General features: G+C 30.7%; 1 protein-coding gene and 3 non-coding genes across 4 annotated transcripts; all 4 read left to right on the forward strand.

Annotated features, from left to right (window-relative positions):
* The first annotated feature begins 4,388 nt into the window (after positions 1–4,388).
* LOC136228353 (small nucleolar RNA U61) lies at positions 4,389–4,480 on the forward strand. Its single transcript, XR_010688678.1, has one exon. It is a non-coding gene; the product is annotated as a small nucleolar RNA U61 (small nucleolar RNA).
* An 83-nt stretch (positions 4,481–4,563) lies between these two features.
* Positions 4,564–4,638, forward strand: LOC136228357 (small nucleolar RNA snoR14). The gene has a single exon (XR_010688681.1). It is a non-coding gene; the product is annotated as a small nucleolar RNA snoR14 (small nucleolar RNA).
* Positions 4,639–4,731: 93 nt separating this feature from the next.
* Positions 4,732–4,825, forward strand: LOC136228345 (small nucleolar RNA Z101). Its single transcript, XR_010688670.1, has one exon. It is a non-coding gene; the product is annotated as a small nucleolar RNA Z101 (small nucleolar RNA).
* An 11,001-nt stretch (positions 4,826–15,826) lies between these two features.
* On the forward strand, positions 15,827–17,217 carry LOC136227681 (F-box protein SKIP22-like; the record flags this gene model as incomplete). The annotated part of the gene is made up of 1 exon (XM_066016409.1): positions 15,827–17,217. A coding segment is annotated over one exon (1,137 nt), but the record flags the coding sequence as incomplete, so codon positions are not given.
* Between the last annotated feature and the right edge of the window lie 5,992 nt (positions 17,218–23,209).

Here is a 23,209-nt window from a genome sequence, read left to right on the forward strand (position 1 = left end):
TCTGAACAAGTAATTGTTGAGATAATTGTGTAAATTTGTTGGGTAAATGGTTGAATCCAACAACAACTTTTATTTAGTTGCATAAAGTTTAATTTCATCAAGTTTCTGTTTAGTATTATTGACTACTTCCTTTTTAGATGGACATTAACCATGATCATTGCTTTGGTGGAATTAGAATCAATTGAGTGTCCTGGACTAAATCTTTTTCCTTCCTCAACAGATCTAACTTTGCCCTCCATTCCCTTATTTTTGTTTAACTAAATCTTCTTTTGGTCCTCACCTTTCCTCATTAATTGATCCATTTGTTGACAAATCTGGCTACATTTGTCTCTTTCATCTTTAAGGTTAACCTTTGACTCAACAATTTGACCCTTTAAGAACCTAATCCCATTCTCCTTCTCTGCATTCTATCTCACCAAACCTTTTGGGGAACTCCCATTGCATCTATTTGAGTTTTGATGAAAACAAGAAACAATCCATTCTTTATCTCCAAGTATACTCTCTTCTCACTTTCGAGAACGAATTTAGTTTCCAAATAGATATTTTCGGCATCAGTTTGACCTAGTTAAAACTGTAAACTATGTTTGGCTTGCAACAAAGATTTAACTTGCTGAGCGATTCCTCAAGAGAGGGATCAATTGGATGCTTAAATCTTTGTTGCAGGAATTTTTTTGTCATTGCTGTGAAAAAAGATCTATTTGGAAACTGAATTCCTTTGTGAAGGTGAGGAGAGAGCATGTTTAAAGATAAATAAGAGATTTTTTTCCTGTTTTCATCGAAACAGGAATGGTTGTAACTAGACTTCTTGTGAGAAGTTTTGTGAGAGAGGATGGACAGAAGGAGAATGGGATCGAGTTCTTTAAGGATAAGATTCATGGTTTAAAGGCTCATCTTGAAGATGAAAAAAGATAAATATAGCAGTATTTGTCAATAGATAGCTCATTTAATGGGGTAAGTTGATGTCTCAAAGAAGATTTTTTTAGAAGAAAAGAGAGAATTGAGGGTCAAGTTGGTTTATTGATGAAGGAAAAAATTTGGAATCAATTGATTCTAATTCCACTGGTCACGGTTAACAAAACTGCAGAGTTGATATGTCTTCTAAAAATGGAAGGGAAGTATATTTTAGTATTGAATTGAAATTTGGTGAAATTCAACCTTATGCAACTAAAATTGAACTTATCAAAAGTGCATTTAGGATCAATGAGACATTAGTTGAGGAAATTAAGCATCAAATAGAATTACCACAGAATTTAGAAGGGCTTATTGGTCATTATTTCTTCTGCAACAGCATTTTTGTTTGCAGTCTCTATTGCATTGTATGTTGCTAGACTTTGTTGAGTTTTGATGATCTTGTATATGTTCCTATGGTAGTTTGATTTATGTGTTTACATGGATGGAACATCATGGAAATAGAGTTTGGTTTGTACAGTTATATGCGTATTAGATTATTCATTGTGTTGAATATTAGTTATTATAATAATAATGCAGTGCAATGATATAGGGCTTCTCTATTTAACCTACTGTTAACCTCTGCAAGTTGTTACCAAAAGATTGAAAGTTGATTCAACAATATATGAAGTCACTCTTTAATGAGGTGATAAAGTATACACTTGCTTTTATGCATTATTTTGGGTTTAACAATATACGGGGTCACACCTTTAGCAATTTTAGACCCTTTTGATCTGTTTGGCTTTTAATTTCGGGTAATATACAAAATAGACCATAGAAAAAGTACATTTATATTTGTAGACTTATTTAGATATTTACTAAACTACACTCTTCCAATGCATTTTTTTCAAAAATACCTTTACAGAACAGCAACAACATTCTAAAGGACTATGTTTCTATCTAAAAACAACAAAGAAAACAAAAATAGAAACTAAGAACAATGAACAATACGGCTTCCTATGAGTTCTCATTCTTGATAAAAAAGCTTTGGTTGATGATCTGAATTTTCATTTTTAATCTTTCATGTTTGCATTTTATGAAATGAGAATCCATTTCGGGTTTTCATTTTATGGTCGGGGTTGGCATGTCATTATGCTTGGTTTTTGTTTTCTTCGGTTCTTAGGAAGTAGAAATTTATTTTAAACATTTAGAAGATAGGTCGATGATGAAGATGAGTTGAAGAAAATGAAGAGCTTGTGAGGGTATTTTTGAAAAATTGTATGGAAGTATCTAGTTTAGTAGTATATTTCTAAATGAGTCTAAAAGTGTAAACGGATTTCTTCTAATGTTAAACAGTAAATGTGTAAACACGGGTTAAGAGGCTTGTTAATTCAGAAAAAGTCTAAATTATAAATTATTTACTCTAAAATGTGTGATGTGTCATATACCATATCATTCGTGCATCTAATTGTATGACTAAAATTTATCAAGAAAAATAAAAATAATTCTTTTAAATAATTATTGTAACTGCATCCGTTAAATAATTTAATTTTGCTAATATTTGAACATCAATTGACCAAACAATAATTGATAATGTTTCAAGTCTCTACTCGGTTAGAAATATGTTCAAATTATTTTATTAATTCTAAATGAAAATTCATATTATTTTGAAGTTGGCCTTTAATTAGTATAAATAATGAAAGGACAACCACGGAAATTGATGAATTCTTACAAAGATATATAATATAGGCTAAATTAGCTAAAAAAAAAATTCATGGTTAGATTTATCCTAGAATTGGTTATTCTAGTTTTCGGTTATTCTAGTTTTCTTGGATGGAAAATGAGAATTGTCTTTTACACTGTTAGTAAATCCAAGAATTTTATTAGTTGACACTGTTATAAATATTGATATGGAAATCACATTTTTGTCCAATGTATTGAAATATGTACCATTGTTTTCTTATTTTTTACTGTAAAATTGGAATTGAAATTACCAACAATATACATGGAAATTTACGTCAACTTTTGCTAATAATACATGTAACTTTTGCTAATAATACATGTAACAATCGCGTCTGTAAAAAGTTCTTCAAAATTCAAATTGATTAAAAATTATTTATGTTCTACTATTGTAGTAACAATTTATGGGTTTAGAGATGGAGGTAGTGACATGGTTGTGTGCCGGATGAGGTGGAACTTTGAAAATTTATTAGTGAAAATGATTGATTGGTAGATATGCATATAGAAAACATGAGCATTGGACTCGCTTCGACTGAATTATTTTTTAAAACCATTTGCCCTAATAAAATCTTAAAAAAATGGACTCTATAAATTAAGTTTTATATAAAATACAAGTTAGGTTTATGGATCCATATTCCATGTATGTGGATGGTCATTTCAATTCCAATTTTACAGTAAAAAGAAGAAAACAATCAGACATGCTTCAATAAATTGGACAAAATACCACATCAATATTTATAACATTTTAACTAAAATTCTTTGATTTGCTAACTGTGTAAGAGGTAGTTCTCATTTTACATACAATCCAAATACATGAGATCACCAACAAACGCAGGCGTCTCTCATACCAAATTATTGGACTAGCATAGAATTTGTCCGCTTTTGCAATAAAGGGCAACTATATTCGCTTGTCGACCAACAAAACAAACACTATACAACAACAAGACTCCTACACTGACTAATAATGAAACCAAAATTAGAAAAATCATCGTCATACAAATTAAAGCATCCACTGTAACCTTTGAATCTAATTCCAAAATAACTCTTCTGTAATTCAGCTCTTCGACCAAGATAAAACTTCACAAATTCGAAAAGCCTCTGCTTATTTGATGTCAAAATAACTTTTCTTTTTGGAAAAACATTTTTTCTCACAACAAGTAAACTAAATGAGCCCTTAACAAAATATTGAGCGTTCTTGTTAAACAACCGGACACATCTATCTACCGAATCCAAGCCAACAAGTGGTAATATGGGATATTCTATGATATCTGTCACTAATTAAATTTTTAATTAGTCAAAAGATTCTAATCCATTTAATCTTAGCCACACCGATTAGGATATTATTAACAAGATATACACTATAAGAAAACAACTAGTTAGCTACTATTTTTAGCGACCGTATGAAAATCGGTCGCTAAAATACCGACTATTTTCATCGTCTAAGATGATGTATTTTGCAAATATAAAAGATTTTTCATAGTATTTTTTTTAATAAACATACTGTTGGTCTTGTACTAGTTAATAATAAGTTTAATGTAGGTGTTTATAGCATCATCAAAATCTATTGGAATTTATAGCAATGATACAACTAAATAGGAAATAGATTAATTAAATATTTATAGGGCGAATACATGACTATTTCGCTAGGGGTAGTTGAAGCTATGGATCAAATAGAGGGAGAATAAATTTATTAAGACAAAATTCCAAATGACAATAAATTTTCCTTTCAATTTTTCTCTAGATCTATATACTCTACTTCTCTGTTATGATGAATTTTTACTGTGTACCAGATGCGGCTCTCTTATGAGTCCGTGTTTGATGGCAATACAACCCTCTAAGAAGTTCTGAGCTCATTGTTTGATTTTGATGATTTCTTTCTTTTCTTCTTTTTTTGTTAGTTTTCGTTTCTAAAATTAAAATTTTGAGGGTTAAGAGGCGAAGTGACGAAAGAAGTTCATCAGTTCACTGATTATGGTGGTGTTATTGTGAATCTCGACAGGTTCTGATCGCAAATTAACCCTCAAATTTAAAATTATTCTGTAAATTTTGGTTCAAACCTAGTTTATCCACTCGATTTTTTTGTTTGTTTCTGGTTTGTGGATTACTGGGCATATGATGAATCTCATGTTTTAATTGGTAATTTGCGACTGAATTTTATTATTTGATGCTACATCACCTTGGAGAACTGATGCTCTTTGTCTGATTGAAATCCATAGCGGAGATGATTAGGAAACGAATTGCTTTGTTGAGTTAGGCAATCCTTTTATTCTTAGATTTACAGTGAACTGGTTTAGCATTCTGGTAGATTTGTGCCCTTGTTCTGATGCATAATTGATAAAATTCAGATTTCCATTAACTCTGTTTCCATTTCCAGTAGGACAACACTATGTTAGCGGCTTTGATTTTGGTTAGATAAAAGCTGGATTGTTTTCTGTTTGATTTATAAGAAAAAAAAATCAAACAAATGATTGAATCTGAACACGTAAATTGTATCTGAACAAGTAATTGTTGAGATAGTTGTGTAAATTTGTTGGGAACATGGTTGAATCCGAACAACAACTTTTATTTAGTTGCATAAAGTTTAATTTCATCAAGTTTCTGTTTAGTATTATTGACTACTTCCTTTTTAGATTGACATTAACCATGATCATTGCTTTGGCGGAATTAGAGTCAATTGAGTCCAATTTTTCCTCAAATCATTCACTTAAGCTTGCGAAAGAGTGTCCTGGACTAAATCTTTTTCCTTCAACAAACCTAACTGTGCCCTCCATTCCCTTATTTTCGTTTAACAAAATCTTCTTTTGGTCCTCAACTTTCCTCATCAATTGGTCCATTTGTTGACAAATTCGGTTACATTTTTCTCTTTTATCTTTAAGGTTAACCTTTGACTCAACAATCTCACCCTTTAAGAACCTAATCCCATTCTCCTTCTCTGCATTCTATCTCACCGAACTTATCGGGGGAACTCGCTTTGCATCTATTTGTTTTTTTGACGAAAACAAGAAACCATCTCTTCTATCTTCAAACATACTCTCTTCTTACTTTCGAGAACGAATTTAGTTTCCCATTAGATTTTTTCGGCATCAGTCTGACCTAGCTAAATCTCTAAACTATGTTTGGCATGCAACAAAGATTTAACTTGCTGAGGGATTCCTCAAGAGAGGGATGAATTGGATGTTTAAATCTTTGTTGCAGGTAAATTTTTGTCATATTGTTGGAATTCCTTCGTGAAGGTGAGGAGAGAGTATGTTTAAAGATAAATAAGAGATTTTTTTCTTGTTTTCATCGAAACATGGATGGTTGCAATGAGACTTCTCGTGAGAAGTTCGGTGAGAGAGGATGGACAGAAGGAGAATGGGATCGAGTTCTTTAAGGATTAGATTCATGGTTTAAAGGCTCACCTTGAAGATGAAAAAAGATAAATATAGCAGTATTTGTCAATAGATAGATCATTTAATGAGGTAAGTTGACGTCTCAAAAAAGATTTTGTTAGAAGAAAAGAGGGAATTGAGAGTCAAGTTTGTTTATTGATGAACGAAAAAGATTCTGTCTATAACACTTTTTTGCAAGCTCAACCACAAGTAAATGATTTGAGGAAAAAATTTGTAATCAATTGCTTCTAATTCCACTGGTCATGGTTAAGAAAACTGAGTTGATATCTCCTAAAAATGGAAGGGAAGTATTTTTTAGTATTGAATTGAAATTTGAAGAAATTGAACCTTATATATGATCATATATATGATCATGTATATGTACATGTGGTAGTTTGATTTATATGTTTGTTGAGTTTTTATGATCTTGTATATGTTCCTATGGTAGTTTGATTTATATGTTTCCATGGATGGAAGATCATGGAAAGTAGAGTTTGGTTTGTACGGTTATATGCGTATTAGATTATTCATTGTGTTGAATATTATTTATAATAATAATGTAGCCCAATGATATTGAGCTTCTTTATTTCCCCTACTATTAACCTCTGCAGGTTGTGTAGATCTGTTTGGTAAAAATTAGCTGATTGATAATAGCGGTTTATGCAAAAAGATGAGTAAGGGCATTTTTTTTAATACATAAAAATATATTTAAAATAATTAGGGTTAAAGAAGTCCATTAATTTTAATATTGCAAAGCGTTAATTGTATAGGAGCTTTTTCTAAATTAGCGTTTTCATTCCAAACCTCTCTCCACCAAACACTCCAAATATATGAGGTCACACCTTTAGCAATTTTAGATACTTTTGATCTGTTTGGTCTTTAATTTCCGGTAATTTACAAATGTAGATCATAGAAGTACATTTATATTTCTGGACTCATTATTTATATTTCTAGACTCATTTAGACATTTACCAAATTAGATTCTTTCGATACATTTTTTTTCAAAAATACATTTGTAAACCTTTCATCTTCTTCAACCTTATCTTCTTCAATCCTCTTCTTCCTAATCTAGTAGACAATTTATAATAGGCAATTTAAACTAAAGAAGAGCAAATAACACTCTAAAGGACAATGTTTCTATTTAAAAGCAATGAAGAAAACAAAAACAGAAACTAAGAACAATGAAGAATATGTAAAAGTAAATTTTGAATGTAAACATTATAGCGTCCTATGAGTTCTCATTATTCTTAATAAAAAGTTTTGGTTAATGATTTCAATCCTCATTTACAATCTTTCATATTCGTATTTTATTATATGGATACAAATTTTATTAAATGAGAACCCTAATGAGTTTAATTTTATTAAATGTGAACCCTAATGGATTCTTATTTTATGATTAGAGTTCGCATTTCATAAAATGCTAGTCAATTGGGGTTTGTATTTTATGATATGAGTTCACATTTTATGAAATGAGAACCCATTTAGGGTTCTTATTTTATGATTGGGGTTGGTATGTTATTGTGTTTGGTTTTTGTTTTCTTCGTTTTTTTTTAGATTGTAGAAATTTACTCTAAACTATCCCTAGTGTTAAGTGGTAAATGTGTAAACACGAGTTAAGAGATTTGTTAATTCAGAAAAAAAAGTTTAAAATTATAAATTATTTACTCTAAAATGTGTGATGTGTCATATACCATAGAAATATGTTTACCATCATTGGATATTACGCTCTACATATTACTAGAAAAAATTCGTTCAAATTGTTTTATTAATTCTAATGAAAATTTATATCACTTTGGAGTTAGCCTTTAATTAGTATAAATAATGAAAGGACAACCACTTGAAATGAAAAGTTGAAAATTGATGAATTCTTACAAAGATATATAATATAGGCTAAATTAGTTTAGAAAAAAAAAATATCATGCGGCTAGATTTATTCCAAAATTGGTTATTCTGGTTTTCTTGCATGTAAAATGAGAATAATCTTTTGCATCATTAGCAAATCCAAGAATTTTATTAGCCGACACTGTTATAAATACTGACATGGAAATCACATTTTAGTTCAATTTATTGAAACTTGTCTCATTGTTTTTTTCCTTTTTAGTGTACAATTGGAATTGAAATTACCATCAACTAGGGATGGCAACGGGTACCCTACCCGCGGGTATCCGGTACTACCCGACCCTAATGAGACTACCCGTGCCCTGTGTACAAGGGTATGGGACGGGTATGGGATCAAAATCATTACCCGTTAGGGTAATGGGACGGGTATGGGAAGACCCCCTAGGGTACCCGGTACCCGTTACCCGTCATAATTTTTTATATATTAAAAAATATTATTGTGTTTTAGATATAAAATGTGAGATTTGAACACCAACCTTTTGTTCTTCGACCATTAAGTGATAACACTAAGCTATTTTATTTTTATTGATTAAGGTTCAATTTGTTCAATTTTTAAATAAATGATTTATTAAATTTATACTTTGTTAAATTTGTAATATTTTTTATTTTATTTAGTGATTCTTAACGGGTAAGGGTACCCATGGGTACCCGTGAATTAAATGGGACGGGTAATTAAACAATAAACGGATAAGGGTTTGAGATTGTCATTATCCGCAGGTACCCTACCCGTTGCCATCCCTACCATCAACATATAAGGAAATTTACGTTTTATTATATCAACTTTTGCTAACAATACATGTAACAATCGCGTCTAGTAAAAAGTTTTTCAAAATTCAAATTGATTAAAATTTATTTACGTTCTACTATTCTAGTAACAATTCATGGGTTTAAAAATGGAAGTAGTGGCACGGTTGTGTGCCGAATGAGGTGAAACTTTGAAAATTTATTAGTGAAAATGATTCATTAGTAGTAGATATGCATATAGAAAACATGAGCATTGGACTCACTTCGATGAATTATTTTCAGAAACCATTTGCCCTAATGAAATCTTTAAAAAATGGACTCTATAGATTAAGTTTTGTATAAAATACAAGTTAGGTTTATGAATCCATATTATGTGGATGGTAATTCCAATTCCAATTTTACAGTAAAAAAGAAGAAAACAATAAGACATGTTTCAATAAATTGGACAAACAAAACAAACACTATACAACTAGACTCCTACATTGACTAATAATGAAACCAAACTTAGAAAAATCATCGTCATACAAATTAAAAGCATCTATGGTAACCTTTGAATCTGATTCCAAAATAACTCTTCTGTAATTCAGCTCTTCGACTAAGATAAAACTTCACAAATTCATAAAGCCTCTGCTTATCTGATGTCTAAATAACTTTTCTTTTTGGAAAAACATTTTTTCCCACAACAAGTAAACTAAATGAGCCATTAACAAAATATTGAGCGTGCTTGTTAAACAACCAGACACATCTATCTACTGAATCCAAGCCAACAAGTGGTAATACGAGATATTATATGATATCTGTCACTAATTAAATTTTGAATTAGTCAGAAGATGCTAATCCATTTAATCTTAGCCACACAGACTAGGATATTTTTAACAACATATACACTATAAAAAAATAGCTAGTTAGCTACTATTTTTAGCGACCGTATGAAAATCGGTTGCTAAAATACTGACTTTTTTCGTTGTCTAAAGTGATGTATTTTGCAAATATAAAAGATTTTTCATAGTATTTTTTTTAATAAACATAATGTTGGTCTTGTACTAGTTAATAATAAGTTTAATATAGATATTTACAGCAACATCAAAATCTATTGGAATTTATAGCAATGATACAACTGAATAGTAAATAGATTAATTAAATATTTATAGGGCGAATACATGACTATTGCACTAGGGCAGTTGAAGTTATGGGTAAAATAGAGGGACAATAAATTTATTAAGACAAAATTCCAAATGACATACTTGACCATTGAAAAGGTACAGATTGTCGCATTTCTATAGGCTTATAATGTAACAAGAAGAGAGATTATAAAGGAAATAATAAAATCCTATGTTTTAGCCACTACTTATCCCCTAACAAAATAAAGAACCAGTAAAACTAGACCTAGTAAAAAACAACTTTGAATCAGAAAATCAAAATGTCAACACATATGACATGATCTCTTTTAGAGCAAAGGTTGCTCATGTTTATGAATGTAGCACATTGCTGGTTAGGATCTTCACATTGCTGGTTAGGATCTTCACTTCCTTTGTTGTAGTAGCAAGATTTTGCTGGAAGTCACTTTCCCATCGATGCTCACCGAGGGCTTTTTTTTATATAGGAATCTTTAAATTTCACAACTCATGGCTCATTTTGGTCTACCAACACTCATGGAGAAATTGGATGAGTATGCCCATCTAAGGGTTAGGCTCCCGCGAGGTGCCCGTTGCTCGCCTAGGCAACTTGACCATGTTCTTATTCTGGCCTTTCCTGCTCAGTTAAGCTCTTGGTTTGGAGGAATTCCAACAATTTGTGATTGTCCTTATGGATGACCTTTTGAGCTTCAATCATCTACCTTTACATTTCACCGTATTAGTCTTGCATTGATTTAAAGTTTCGAAGAGTTTCCATTAGCTTCTCAATGCATGTTTTGACATCTTTGTCTGAGTTTATTTCCACGAAGACTCTTTGCTCGAGTTTTTTTTGTTGATTGTGGATTGTTTCATTGTTTATCCTTCGGTTGTTCTAAGTTTCCCACAAGTCTTTATATGAATTTCTATCGTCACTTCGCCTCTTCACCCTTAAAATTTTAATTTTAGAACCAAAAACTAACAAAATAAATTCATCAAAATCAAGCAAAGAACAATTAGAATGTTGAATATCTGAGCTTTAAACTTCTAAGTGGGTCGTGTTTCCATCATAGATGGGCTCATAAGAGAATCCATATGTCAAAAGGTCAAAATTCATCACAACAGAGAAGTAGAATGTATAAATCCATAGACAAATTGAAACGAAAAAGAGTACAGAATGAAAACAAAGACTAATAACTCTAGACCTAAGTTATGGCGGAGAAAAAGGCTCAAACAGGCTATTTAATGAAGAAAATGATAGAAACCTTAATTGTTGTTGTCACGTGATATGGCACGTGACCGTGTAGATTAAGAGGCTACAATGAGAAAGCAACCGGCCGGAGATAACCAAGGAGAGGGGTGGGAGAGATGAAGACGAGCTGCACGAAACCTAGTTAGGGATTTGGAATGAGAGAGGGGTTTATATATGAGCTGGAATTTCAGTCAAACCCATTGAGCGCGATAAGTTTTCGTTGGCGGTGTAAGTAAAAATTTAATTGCCATTTTTTTTTGTTTTCCGCAAACAATGATAGTTATTTATAACGACTGTCATCTAATGATTAAGTAAATTTTGACTTAAATGCGCGCTTTTTATAGATGACAGACTTGTGTCATCGGAAGGCCACAACGAAATTGAGTTGATTTAAACTTACACTTTAAGATGATAGAATTTTAATATACTGTCACGAAAAATAATCAGACGACATGAAACAAATCTCTGTCATGTATATTGTGTCATGTGAAAGAGAAAATGGCATAGTGAACTTCTTATAGCGTCTTCTATCACGCAGTTTACCAACCATGGCTAATTTGGAATGGAGGCACAACTCTCTCGCTAAATTCTGTCCGATCTGTAAACAGCCCAGTGAAGATGAAACTCACGCCTTCCTCATATGCGAGTTAGCAACAAGAGTATGGGAAATCCACTTCGGGATAGTCGAATGTTACAAATCTAGTCTTGCCTTGAATGGGTATCGACTGAGCTTTCTGGAAGCAATAGCGAAGAGCTATCAAAAGTAGCTAGCCTATTATAGATCCTTTGGCGAAATCGGAATCAAACAGTTTGGAAAGGGTTTTCAGAGACGACTACCAGGATAGTCGAAATGGCTGGTTTAGAGGTAAATAATTGGAACTCTGTTCACAGATCCAGATCTAAACAAAGAACTAGCAAGCCCCCCAATTACACGATGGCAATACCCACAGGCCAACTCACTAGCTTGCAACGTCGACGTAGGTATCTTCAACGAACAAGGCTACAACTCTTACGACTTTTTACTTTGGGACTCATCTGACACCTGTACTTTTGCTACTCATGCTGCTATGGTTGGTCTACACGAGCCTATTGTTGCCGAAGCAATGACTGTTAAGGAGACCCTGTCATGGTTGAAGGAGAACAACTTAAGCAACGTGGAGATTAGATCTGACTGCCTATCCGTGGTTCAAGCAATCAACAATTCATCTTTTAATCTTCTTATTCATACAGAATTATTTCCGATTGTATTTCTTTAATGCGAGCATTAAACAATGTCTCAATTTCTTTTGTCAAACGATCAGCGAACTCTGCAGCATATAGCTTAGCAAAGGCTGTAGAGTCACATTCTGTTCGTATGGAGTGGGATGGTCCCCCTCATTTTTTGTCCGATATTCTTTTTATCTAATTCTCATTAATAAAGTTCTTATTATTTAAAAAAAAAATAGAAGTAACTATAGGGATGGTAAATATATTTTTATTAGGTCAATTGATGTTCAAATATTAGGAAAATTAAATTATTTATAATTTAATTTTTTCAGAGTAAATAATTTTTTTGTCACTGAGATAATTATTTTTCTGAATTAACATGTTTAAAATGCTTGAGACTTAAGCAGTCCAGTAGCTTAGCTAAGAAGCTGAATAAGTCGGTGATCAACCTATATAAAGTTATTATAAACTAGTCTAAAACCCGTGCGATGCACGAGATATGAAACTTTTATATAATTTAGATAAATAAATAAATTGACATATTTACTTTTAAGTAATTTTATACCATGCCATGAAATTTTTTTATATTATGTATATTGGAAATTAATATATATATTTTTTATTAATAAATCAAATTAAATCAATTTTGAAAATAATTCATTAATTTTTTTTATAGAATTTTAATTAAAGGTGAATGATTTATTTATTTTTACAAAATTCAATGGTTTGTACTTTTTAGTAATTTTAATACATTTTCATATTTTTGTTATAACTGGAATTCTGTGAAACAATAATAATAATAAAATAGGAGATTAATTATGAAATATATTAGAATATAATAAAAAACCAAAAATTCAATTAAACTAAAATTAAAATTAAATATTATATCTGTGATACAAAAAATTATAATCCATGTTAAGCAAAAATTGAATTAAACTACAATTACAATTAAATGTTATATCTGCGATACAAAAGAATTATTACAATCTATGTTAAAATGGAAGCAACATCAATATATTATGCTATAAACTATTACAACCAATACTTTTAATGTTGCAAATGAAGAAACTTTATTAATTCAATATGTTACATATAAAATAAATAAAATTCATAAGAATTAGTCACAAATTCATTACTTGATGAAATTTCATGATCACTAAGTATTCGAATTCAATTATTCATTATGCTACAATAACCCAATATATCCAATTGAATCAGATTAAGATGATGGTTTCTCCCATTTTAATCTCGTAAAATCTCATCAAGACATTCAATCAATTTGTTCTTCATTCTTTCACTGTATAGAATATTAGTCACGCTCGCAGATATCAGTATTTGACTTCATTAATATTTTATAATAATTATATATTCTTGAATTTCGTAAGCAAGAAAAACAAACAAAGAATAGAAAACAAAAATGAAAGGACAAAAAAGATAATTATTAGGAGAGAACTATCTTCCTCTCGTTTATTTCGAAAATAAGAGAGAATGTCAAGATATAAGCATATAAAAAGGAGAGTGGAAATATTTTTTTCCTATTAATTAATCTTTTTTAATGAAGTATTAAGTCCATAAATTAATTTTAGTTAAATAGAATTAAATCGCAATTGTAACCACTCAGTACAAAAAAAAAGGGTTTTAATTAATATGTGAAATTAATTCTATTAATTAGAATCATTATGCTCAACATGTAAGAATTTGAAGAGATTCAAATAATAATATTTTTTAATTATTATTTTCCAACAACTTGTCCTATGATCATGTTTCATTTTCATCTGTTAAAAACGCTTGAAATATTAACAATTTTGTACAAACCACAATATAATAGTTAAAAACTATATAAGCCAATGTAGCAAAAACAATTATCTCAATATCCCATTGTTAATGTACATTATTAGGATTTTGAGCATCAAAATTTATTTTTATTTACCTTCATTTTGAATTTGTATCTAGCATAATTCAAATTCTTCAAGAATAAAGATCTTATCAAGTGTATTAGACGCTTACAATCTCTTTATCTAGAGAATTGAGAAAAATTAACTTAATAATAATAATAATATAATATAATATAATATATAATTGAAATAAACTTCATTGTAAGTATAATATTTCAATACCTCTTTAATATTTTCTTCAATATGTCTCCAACTTCAATGAACAACTATTGTGTGAAACTTTATATCTATTTGTACCAAAATGTATAAAAATAAAAAATACAATCCACATCCGTTAGATAAACTCAAACTAAAAAATGAGTGAGTTTAAACAGGTTCCGAATTAGAAAAATTATAACTTCAATTAAAGCTAACAATTGAGTTCATATAAAGCCGAAAATCTAAATTTTAATTAGAGTTAATAATCGAAACGATAACACTTAGCAACACATACTAAAAAAGAATGCAAATATATAAAATCTTTATTTTAGTCATTTTGGAAAAAAAAGACAAATAAAAAAGAAAATATGGATAAAGTAGCGAGAGGTATGAAACCTGAGTAACGACAGAAATGGAATTTCATATCTGAAAGATGAAACTATAACAACTATTGTTTAATAAAAATAAAATAACACCACAATTGAGAATAAAAACAACTACAACATATAAAAAAATCGAATAACTACCTTGAGAAATATAAGAATTTCTTGTAATTTTTGGCACCTTTTGTGTTTCCTAATTTTAGTTGTCCATGTATCTTCTGTTCCTATCGGATTTTTTCAATTGGAGATATCAGTTTGAAAGAAAAAGACAAATAAAAAAGAAAACATGGATAAGGTAGTAAGACTATAGAATTTGGGTAACGACAAAAATGAATCAGAAAGATGAAAAAATAACAACTATTGGTTAATAAAAATAAAACACCACAAAATAACTATAACATATAAAAAAATCGAATAATTACCTTGAGAAATATAAGAATTTCTTGTAATTTTTGACACCTTTGTGTTTCTCGATTTTAGTTGTCCATACATCTTTTATTTTTATCGGATTTCTTCAATTGGATATATGAGTTTGAAAAAAAAAACAAATAAAAAACAAAACAGGGATAAGGTAGTGAGATGTATAGAACCTGGATAACGACAGAAATGGATCTGAAAGATGAAACTATAACAACTATTGTTTAATAAAAATAAAACAACAACACAATTAAGAACAAAATAACTACAAAATATGAAAAAAAATCGAATAATTACTTTTAGAAATATAATACTATCTATCCTGACCAATGCATATAATGGTGGAAAAAACTATCTATCATTCATTATATAGAAATTTATTTGTGGCTTTTGGATTTCCTTTGCTTTTTGTTTTTTCATCTTCCCCTAACTTTACTTTCTTTTATTATTTTAATTAATGAGTTATAATTATTTAATATATAAATATGTTATTTTTAATTAATTAAATTTTTTTAATTTTGATTTTTTACTACGTTACAACTCATCAAAAATGTCTCTCAAACATTTCTTTTCATTTCCAGCTTCCACTGTTATATATATAGTATAGATTGGAAGAAAAAAATTTAGGAAAAACCCTAAAATCAATTGGAAGAAAAACCTCTAAAACCAGTAAGGAAAAAACCCTAAAAATCAGCACAAAATGATGAAGCTTAGATTTTGAAGCCTGCAATCCAAAGAAACTCGGACATTGGAAGTACCTGTGATCTACTCGATTCCACAGCTCAAATATCACCTATGTTATTCCCTTTTTCACCCTCCTACTTTCCCATCTTCTCTCCGTTTATCTCTCAACGAAAAGGATGAGCTTTCCTCGCCCTCTCCCCATGACTCCTTGCTCTCTCTCGGCATAACCTCCGGCGACCTCATCTATTATGACTTTTCTTCTTCTTCTGCTCAACAACCAGGTAATTCTCCGTCTCAAATTGAAGATATAGGTGGGGAATGTATTGATCTTGAAATTGGAAAGAGATTATCCGAGCCAAATTTGTTGAGGAGGGTATTATCTGAAAATATGGGTAATGATTTCAGTGATAATAAGCTTGTTTTTCTTGCTATTCATGCCGTTCTCATAGAATCTGGCTTTGTTGGTTTCAATTCCATGTCTGGATTGAAAAAGAAAGAGAAAGCTTCAATGAATTTCACTACCTCAGTTAGCTATACTCTTCCTCAACTTTTATCTGATGATATTAATGATACAAAAGAGTCAATTGTGCTGAAATTTCAGAATTTAGGGCATTATGTTAATGTCTACGGCTCCTTGGCCAATAGCCAGTTAGGTCTGCATAAGTTGAACATAGATAAAAGTAGATTTGTTCCTGCTATTGGAACTTTTTGGGTAACTGGTGATGGCTGTGATAGGGTGAATGAGATGGATTCAAATGCTGAAAAAGTTATTTTTGAGTTGTGGAAATTTGTCAAGGATGGGCTAGCTTTGCCTCTGTTGATTGATTTATGTGAAAAAACTGGTTTGGATCTCCCCCCTTGCTTGATTGGTCTTCCAGCAGACTTAAAGTTTAGCATTTTGGAGTTACTGCCCGGTCAAGATATAGCTAGAGTGGCATGTGTTTGTAAAGAGATGAAGTATTTATCTTCTAACAATGAGTTATGGAAGGAAAAACATATGTCCGAATTTGGCACTGGAGCTGTATCATCGCATACCTGTAATTGGAAAGCAAGGTTTGCTTCTTCTTTGAAGTGGAAGAGATTTGAACAGAAACAACGCATACGCGTTCGCAAAGCCAAGGGTTCAATTGGTTACATAACAAGGCATCCCTATGTCATTGATCTCATTGATTAAGTGATCAAGGGTTTCATTCTTAGCAAACCTATTTAATAATAAATTGAAGGACATGGTAATATGGATCTGTATCGTACCCACTTCAAATACAGTGGACATTCGTTTGTGAAGATGTGTCAGATATTAATATGAAGTTGACCTTTAACTATTAGCTTAACCTTTTAGTTAAACTATGGAGTTGGATGTTGTTTCTGGTGACTTTTTGCTGTGAATTTTTGCTCTGAGTAATCATATAATTGTGTTTGCAGGTAACTTTGTGATTTGTTGAACAGACTAATATATCATATTAAACCTTTTAAATATTTAGCGTGTTACTAACACCAATCAACAGATTACTCTGCCTATTTGGCTTAATGCCCATAACTGGTCCCAAGCGCGGACAAAAGAGGAGAGTTTATTTACAGGTTGCAATATGTGATGGTGGTATTTGTTTTTTCCTGTTTTGTTGCTTTTTATTGAGTTGTAGGTTACTGCATCTCCTTTTTTTACATGGTGATAGCCTATGTAACTATATAGTTTTTTCTTTTTTCTTTTGGGAAATGAGTAAATATGGTGGAAGATCAACAACTGAATGTTTTAGTGCTACTTGTGAAGAATATCAGATCGATAGATGCATATAAATCCTAGTGGTGATGCTTGGCTAGTGGACAGATTGAGTTTTGATTCTGGACACATTACATTTCCGTATGCGCTATCTGACTATCACGTGTCAATTATTTTTATGAAGAAAAAAAACATATTTTAGTTGTTTTCATAAAAATAACTGACACGTGGATACATCGTTCTGGTCAAAGATCTAAGTTGAATGCTGATGTGTCAGTCATAACGTCATTTTGATGTTTTTTAACCACTGAAATCGCCGGAGTGATCTAATTAAAACAAAACTCAAAGTTGAGTGATTTTATTGAGACAAATTGAAATTGAGTGACCATTTTAAAACAACCATATAAGTTCACTGACCAATGTGCATTTAATCCATGTTTGTTGGGTATAACTTTGGTTATAGTAAAAGTGATATATTTTATTTAAGTACTCTAATTATTCAACAAGTGGTATCAGAGCGGGAAGTAAAACCCAAAGTCGAGTGTATCAGAAGTTCACAATCCAGGATATCCTTTTCTATATAATCAAATGAACTTCATGACATAGAAACGTTTGACGAGGGTCGCAAGGATTGAAAAAGCTCATCCCAGGTTCCTAACACTGTCATATTTACAGATATTGCAAATAAGTAAAGGAAATAAAAATACATAATTGACATGAGAATTGATGAAAAAAATGGTATGCTTTATTGATGTAAAAGTAGTATGAGTACAAATGTTCAAAGAAATGCTTTGTTGACTATCTTTGTTCACATCATATGCAATGTCAAGGCGAGTAATCGTAGCATATTGTAGGCCACCAACTATGCTTCGATAAAGACCCGGGTTATCAAATGGCTCACCAATAGCTGGAGATAGTTTGATTGAAGTGCATGCTGGTGTATAGACACCTTTAGATTCATGCATAGAGGCGCGAGCAAGAAGATCATGGATGTACTTGTGCTGGTGGAGAGACAAAGTCTGAGAACCCCAATGAGCCTCAATGCCAAGGAAATAAGACAATTTCCCAAGATCACGGATTGCAAACTTGGTTTGGAGATAGTCAAGAAGACGAGTCACATTGATGGAGCTGCTGCCAATGACCAAAATGTCATCAACATAAATTAAACAAAAGATGCGAACACCTTTGGAACTGAGGTAAGTGAAGAATATGCTTTCGAGCAAGTAAAACCGAAATCAAGTAAGGCATTTGTCAAGCATTTATGCCACATTCTTGGAGCTTGTTTAAGACCATATAAGCTCTTTTTCAGTTTACACACATGAGTTGGAAATTGAGGGTTAACAAAATCAGGAGGTTGCTCCATAAACACAAGCTCATCAAGGGTGCCATGTAAAAAGGCATTGGACACGTCTAACTGGTGAATAAACCATCCGTGAGAAACTGCAAGACTTAATAGAAGTCGGATAGTTGCGGGTTTGATCACAAGACTGTATGTTTGCTAAAAATCAACTCCAGGTCATTGGTGAAACCTTTTGGCAACAAGCCGGGCTTTATATGCCTATTGAATATTAACAATAATATCTTATCATTTATTTTGCTGGTCTACAAGTGAATATAGTTGCCCTCTTGCAAAAGCGGACAAATTCTATGCTAGTCCGATAATTTGGCATGAGAGACGCCTATGTTTGTGGGGGATTGTATGTAAAATGGGAATTGCCTCTAACACAGTTAACAAATCAAAGAATTTTAGCTGACATTATTATAAATATTGACGTGGCATTTTGTCCAATTTATTGAAGCATGTCCCATTGTTTTCTTCCTTTTTACTGTAAAATTAGAATTGAAATTACCATCCACATCCATAAACCTAACTTGTGTTCTATACGAAACTTAGTCTATGGAGTCCATTTTTTAACATTTCATTAGGGCAAATGGTTTTTGAAAATTATTCACTGAAGTGAGCCAATGCTCATATTTTCTATATACATTTTGATCTACCAATGAGTCATTTTGACTAATAAATTTTTAAAGTTTCACCTCATTCGGCACACAACCGTGCCACTCTTAAACCCATAAATTCTTACTATGATAGTAGAACGTAAATAATTTTTAATCAATTTGAATGTTGAAGAACTTTTTACAGACGCGATTGTTACATGTATTGTTAGCAAAAGTTGATAAATAATAAAACATAAATTTCCATGTATGTTGATGGTAATTCCATTTCAATTTTACAGTAAAAAGGAAGAAAATAAATTGGACAAAAATGTGATTTTCCATATCAGTATTTATAACGGTGTTAGCTAAAATTCTTGGATTTGCTAACGGTGCAAAATATGATTCTCATTTTACATCTACAATTTATTCTAGAATAAATCTAACCACATGATATTTTTTATAGCTAATTTACCTTGTATTATATATATATATATATATATATATATATATATATATATATATATATATATATATATATATATATATATATATATATATATCGATTTCCAACTTTTCATTTCAAGTGGTTGTCCTTTCATTGTTTATACTAATTCAAGGCTAATTCCAAAGTGATATAAATTTTCATTTAGAATTAATAAAAATAATTTGAATAATTTTTTCTAGTAATATAATATGTAGAGAGTAATATCCAATGATGGTAAACATATTGCTATCCGAGTAGAGACTTGAAACATTATCTTTGAGAATGTTTGTCATCAATTATTATTAGGTCAATTGATGTTCAAATATTAGTAAATTAGGAATAAAGTATCAAAATAGGTCTATAGTTTTTAGGAAAGTATCAATTTAGGCTCCACGTCCAAAATAACACCTATATAAGCTTAACATTTAAAAAAGGTATCAATTTAGGCTTTGAAAACGGATTGGACAAGTCATTTCTATATTACTCTGTTAAGTTCTGATTTCTCTCTCCATGTACAATTAGGGATGTTCAAAAGCCGAATCGGACCGAAATAACCGACCGAACCGATGAATTTCGATTTTTCAATTCGGTTTTCGGTCTAATAGGTTTGGTTTCAGTTTGTAATATTGAAACATATCGATAATATCGGTTGGTTTGGTTTTTTTAACTAAATAACCGAAATAACCGAACCGAACCGAAATAAGAATTAATTAAATTTATTATATATTAATTAATAGTTATCTACTGTATTAATTATCTAATTAGGTTTAAACTTTTAATTTTTGAATGGACAACTGTTCAGTTACCTCTTCAAATTCAAAACCACAACGATTATTAATATGATAAAAAAACCTTATTTTTATATTCAAGAAGTTTAAGAGTCTCTGTAACTCTATTTTCATTTATAAAGTTACAATTTTAGTTTTATTGTATTAATTGAATTGATGTTCCAAATTGTATGTGTTGCACTGCATATATTGATAATAAATTGTACAAAACAGTAATTATACATGCATGAGTTTTAAATTTAGTTTGCATATTTGATTTAGTTTTGCAATTCATAGGTAATGGTGAAACTATTTAATGCCCTTATCAAATAGTGTGTCGGCAATTGTTGGGCCTTAAGATATAGGTAAAAAGCATCATTAGGCTCCTGATTTTTTATTTTTTGGTTCATTAAGTCCTTGATTTTTTATTTGGATACATTAAGCCACTGATCATTTATTTTTTGTCTCATTAAGCCCTTAATGACCAAATTAGTAAGTTGTAAACATATAATTCTATTAAAAATATGTTATTAACATCATCTGTATTTGAAATTATTAAAAAATATATTTTTTACTGTTTGAATTAAGGTTTGTACAGTCTTCCCTATAGACACATTACACATCCAAAACTGCTTTAAACAGTAAAAAAAATACAAATTTCGAATGCAAGTACAATGAATAACAGTCTGTTAACTGTATTTTATATTCACAACTTACTAATTTGGTCATCAGGGGCTTAATGTATCCAAATAAAAGATCAAGGGCTTAATGAATAAAAAAAATGAAAGATCAGTGGCCTAATGATACTTTTTGCCTAAGATATATGTCAACATTTGTATATTTAAATTAACGTAAAAAGTAACTAAAATCCTAAAAAAAATTGTTTAACAAATTCCATAACCGAAAACCGAACCGAACCGAAATACTCGGTTCGGTTTGTAATATTATTCGGTTAGGTTCGGTTTTAATTTTAGGTCTTATTCGGTTATTTCGGTTCGGTTCGGTTTTTAGACCGAACTGACCGATGAACACCCCTATGTACAATTGACAGAACTTAACGGAATAATATCAATGACGTGTCTCGTTCCGTTATCAAGGCCTAAATTGGTGCCTTTTTTAAATGTTAAGCTTACATTAGTGCTATTTTGTACGTTGAGCCTAAATTGATACTTTTTCAAAAACCATAGGCCTATTTTGGTACCTTATCTCATTAAATTATTTAACGGATGCGAGAGTTATTATGCAAGAATTATAAAGAGCTTTAATTATTAAAAGAGTTATGTTTATTTTTCTTGATAAATTTTAGCGTATGATTAGGTGTACGGATGATATATGGTATGTGACACGTCACGCATGTCAAACATTTTAGAGTGAATAATTTATAAGCCTTAATACATCATTTGTCCTATGAACTTGCATAAAATGTTCATTTAACCCCTTGAACTTACACAAGATGTAGTGAATTGATCACTCAATTGTAAAAAAAGTAAGTTAAATGCGGAAAATGTATTGTACGAGTCTTAAAAAAAAGTAAAACGACCAAAACTGGGGTATGCGATTCTAATATTAGAGAAGACAAGTTGTATAGTTGATCAAGTAATAACTTCATTTTTAATTTATTTTTGAATTATGTAATAACATTCTAAGATGCGTGGAATACATCTTCCGCATTTAACTTACTTTTTTTTTTTTTGCGACCAAGTGATCAATTGATTACATTTTACGTATGTTCAGGGGCTACTTAAACATTTTATGCAAGTTTAGAGGGGCTATCGGGACACTTTGAAAGCTCAGGGAGCCAATCAAGCTTTTTGGACAAGTTCAGAGGACAAATGATGTATTAAGCCAATTTATAATTTTAAACTTTTTTTTTTCTGAATTAACAAGTCTCTTAACCCCCTGTTTACACATTTACCCTAACATTAGGGGTAAATTACAAAACTAGACCTTATGAGAAATCCATTTAATTTACATTTGTAAGACTCATTTAGACATATGATACTAAACTAGATACTTCCATACAATTTTTCAAAAATACCCTTACAAACTCCTCATTTTCTTGAACCCATCTTCTTCTTCAACCTATCTTCTAATGTTTAGAGTAAATTTCTACAACCTAAAAACAATAAAGAAAACAAAAACTAAGCAAAATAAAATGTGAACCCCAATCATAAAATGAGAACCTCAAATGAGTTCTTATTTTATAAAATGCGAACCCCAATGAGTTATCATTTTATGAAATGCGAATATAAAAGATTGAAAATGAGGACTTAGATCATCAACCAAAGCTTTTTATTAAGATGAGAACCCATGGAAAGCTGTAATGTTCACATTCAAAATTTACTTCTACTTGTTTTTCATTGTTCCTAGTTTCTGTTTCCGTTTTCTTTGTTGTTCTTAGATTGAAACATGGTCCTTTAGAGTGTTGTTTGCTATTCTTTAGTTTAAATTGTCTACTAGATTGAGAAGAAGATGGGTTGAGTAAGATAAGGTTGAAGAAGATGAAAGGTTTGT

This window comes from Euphorbia lathyris, chromosome 4 (genome assembly GCF_963576675.1).
Source record: "Euphorbia lathyris chromosome 4, ddEupLath1.1, whole genome shotgun sequence".
NCBI classification, from domain to species: Eukaryota; Viridiplantae; Streptophyta; class Magnoliopsida; order Malpighiales; family Euphorbiaceae; genus Euphorbia; species Euphorbia lathyris.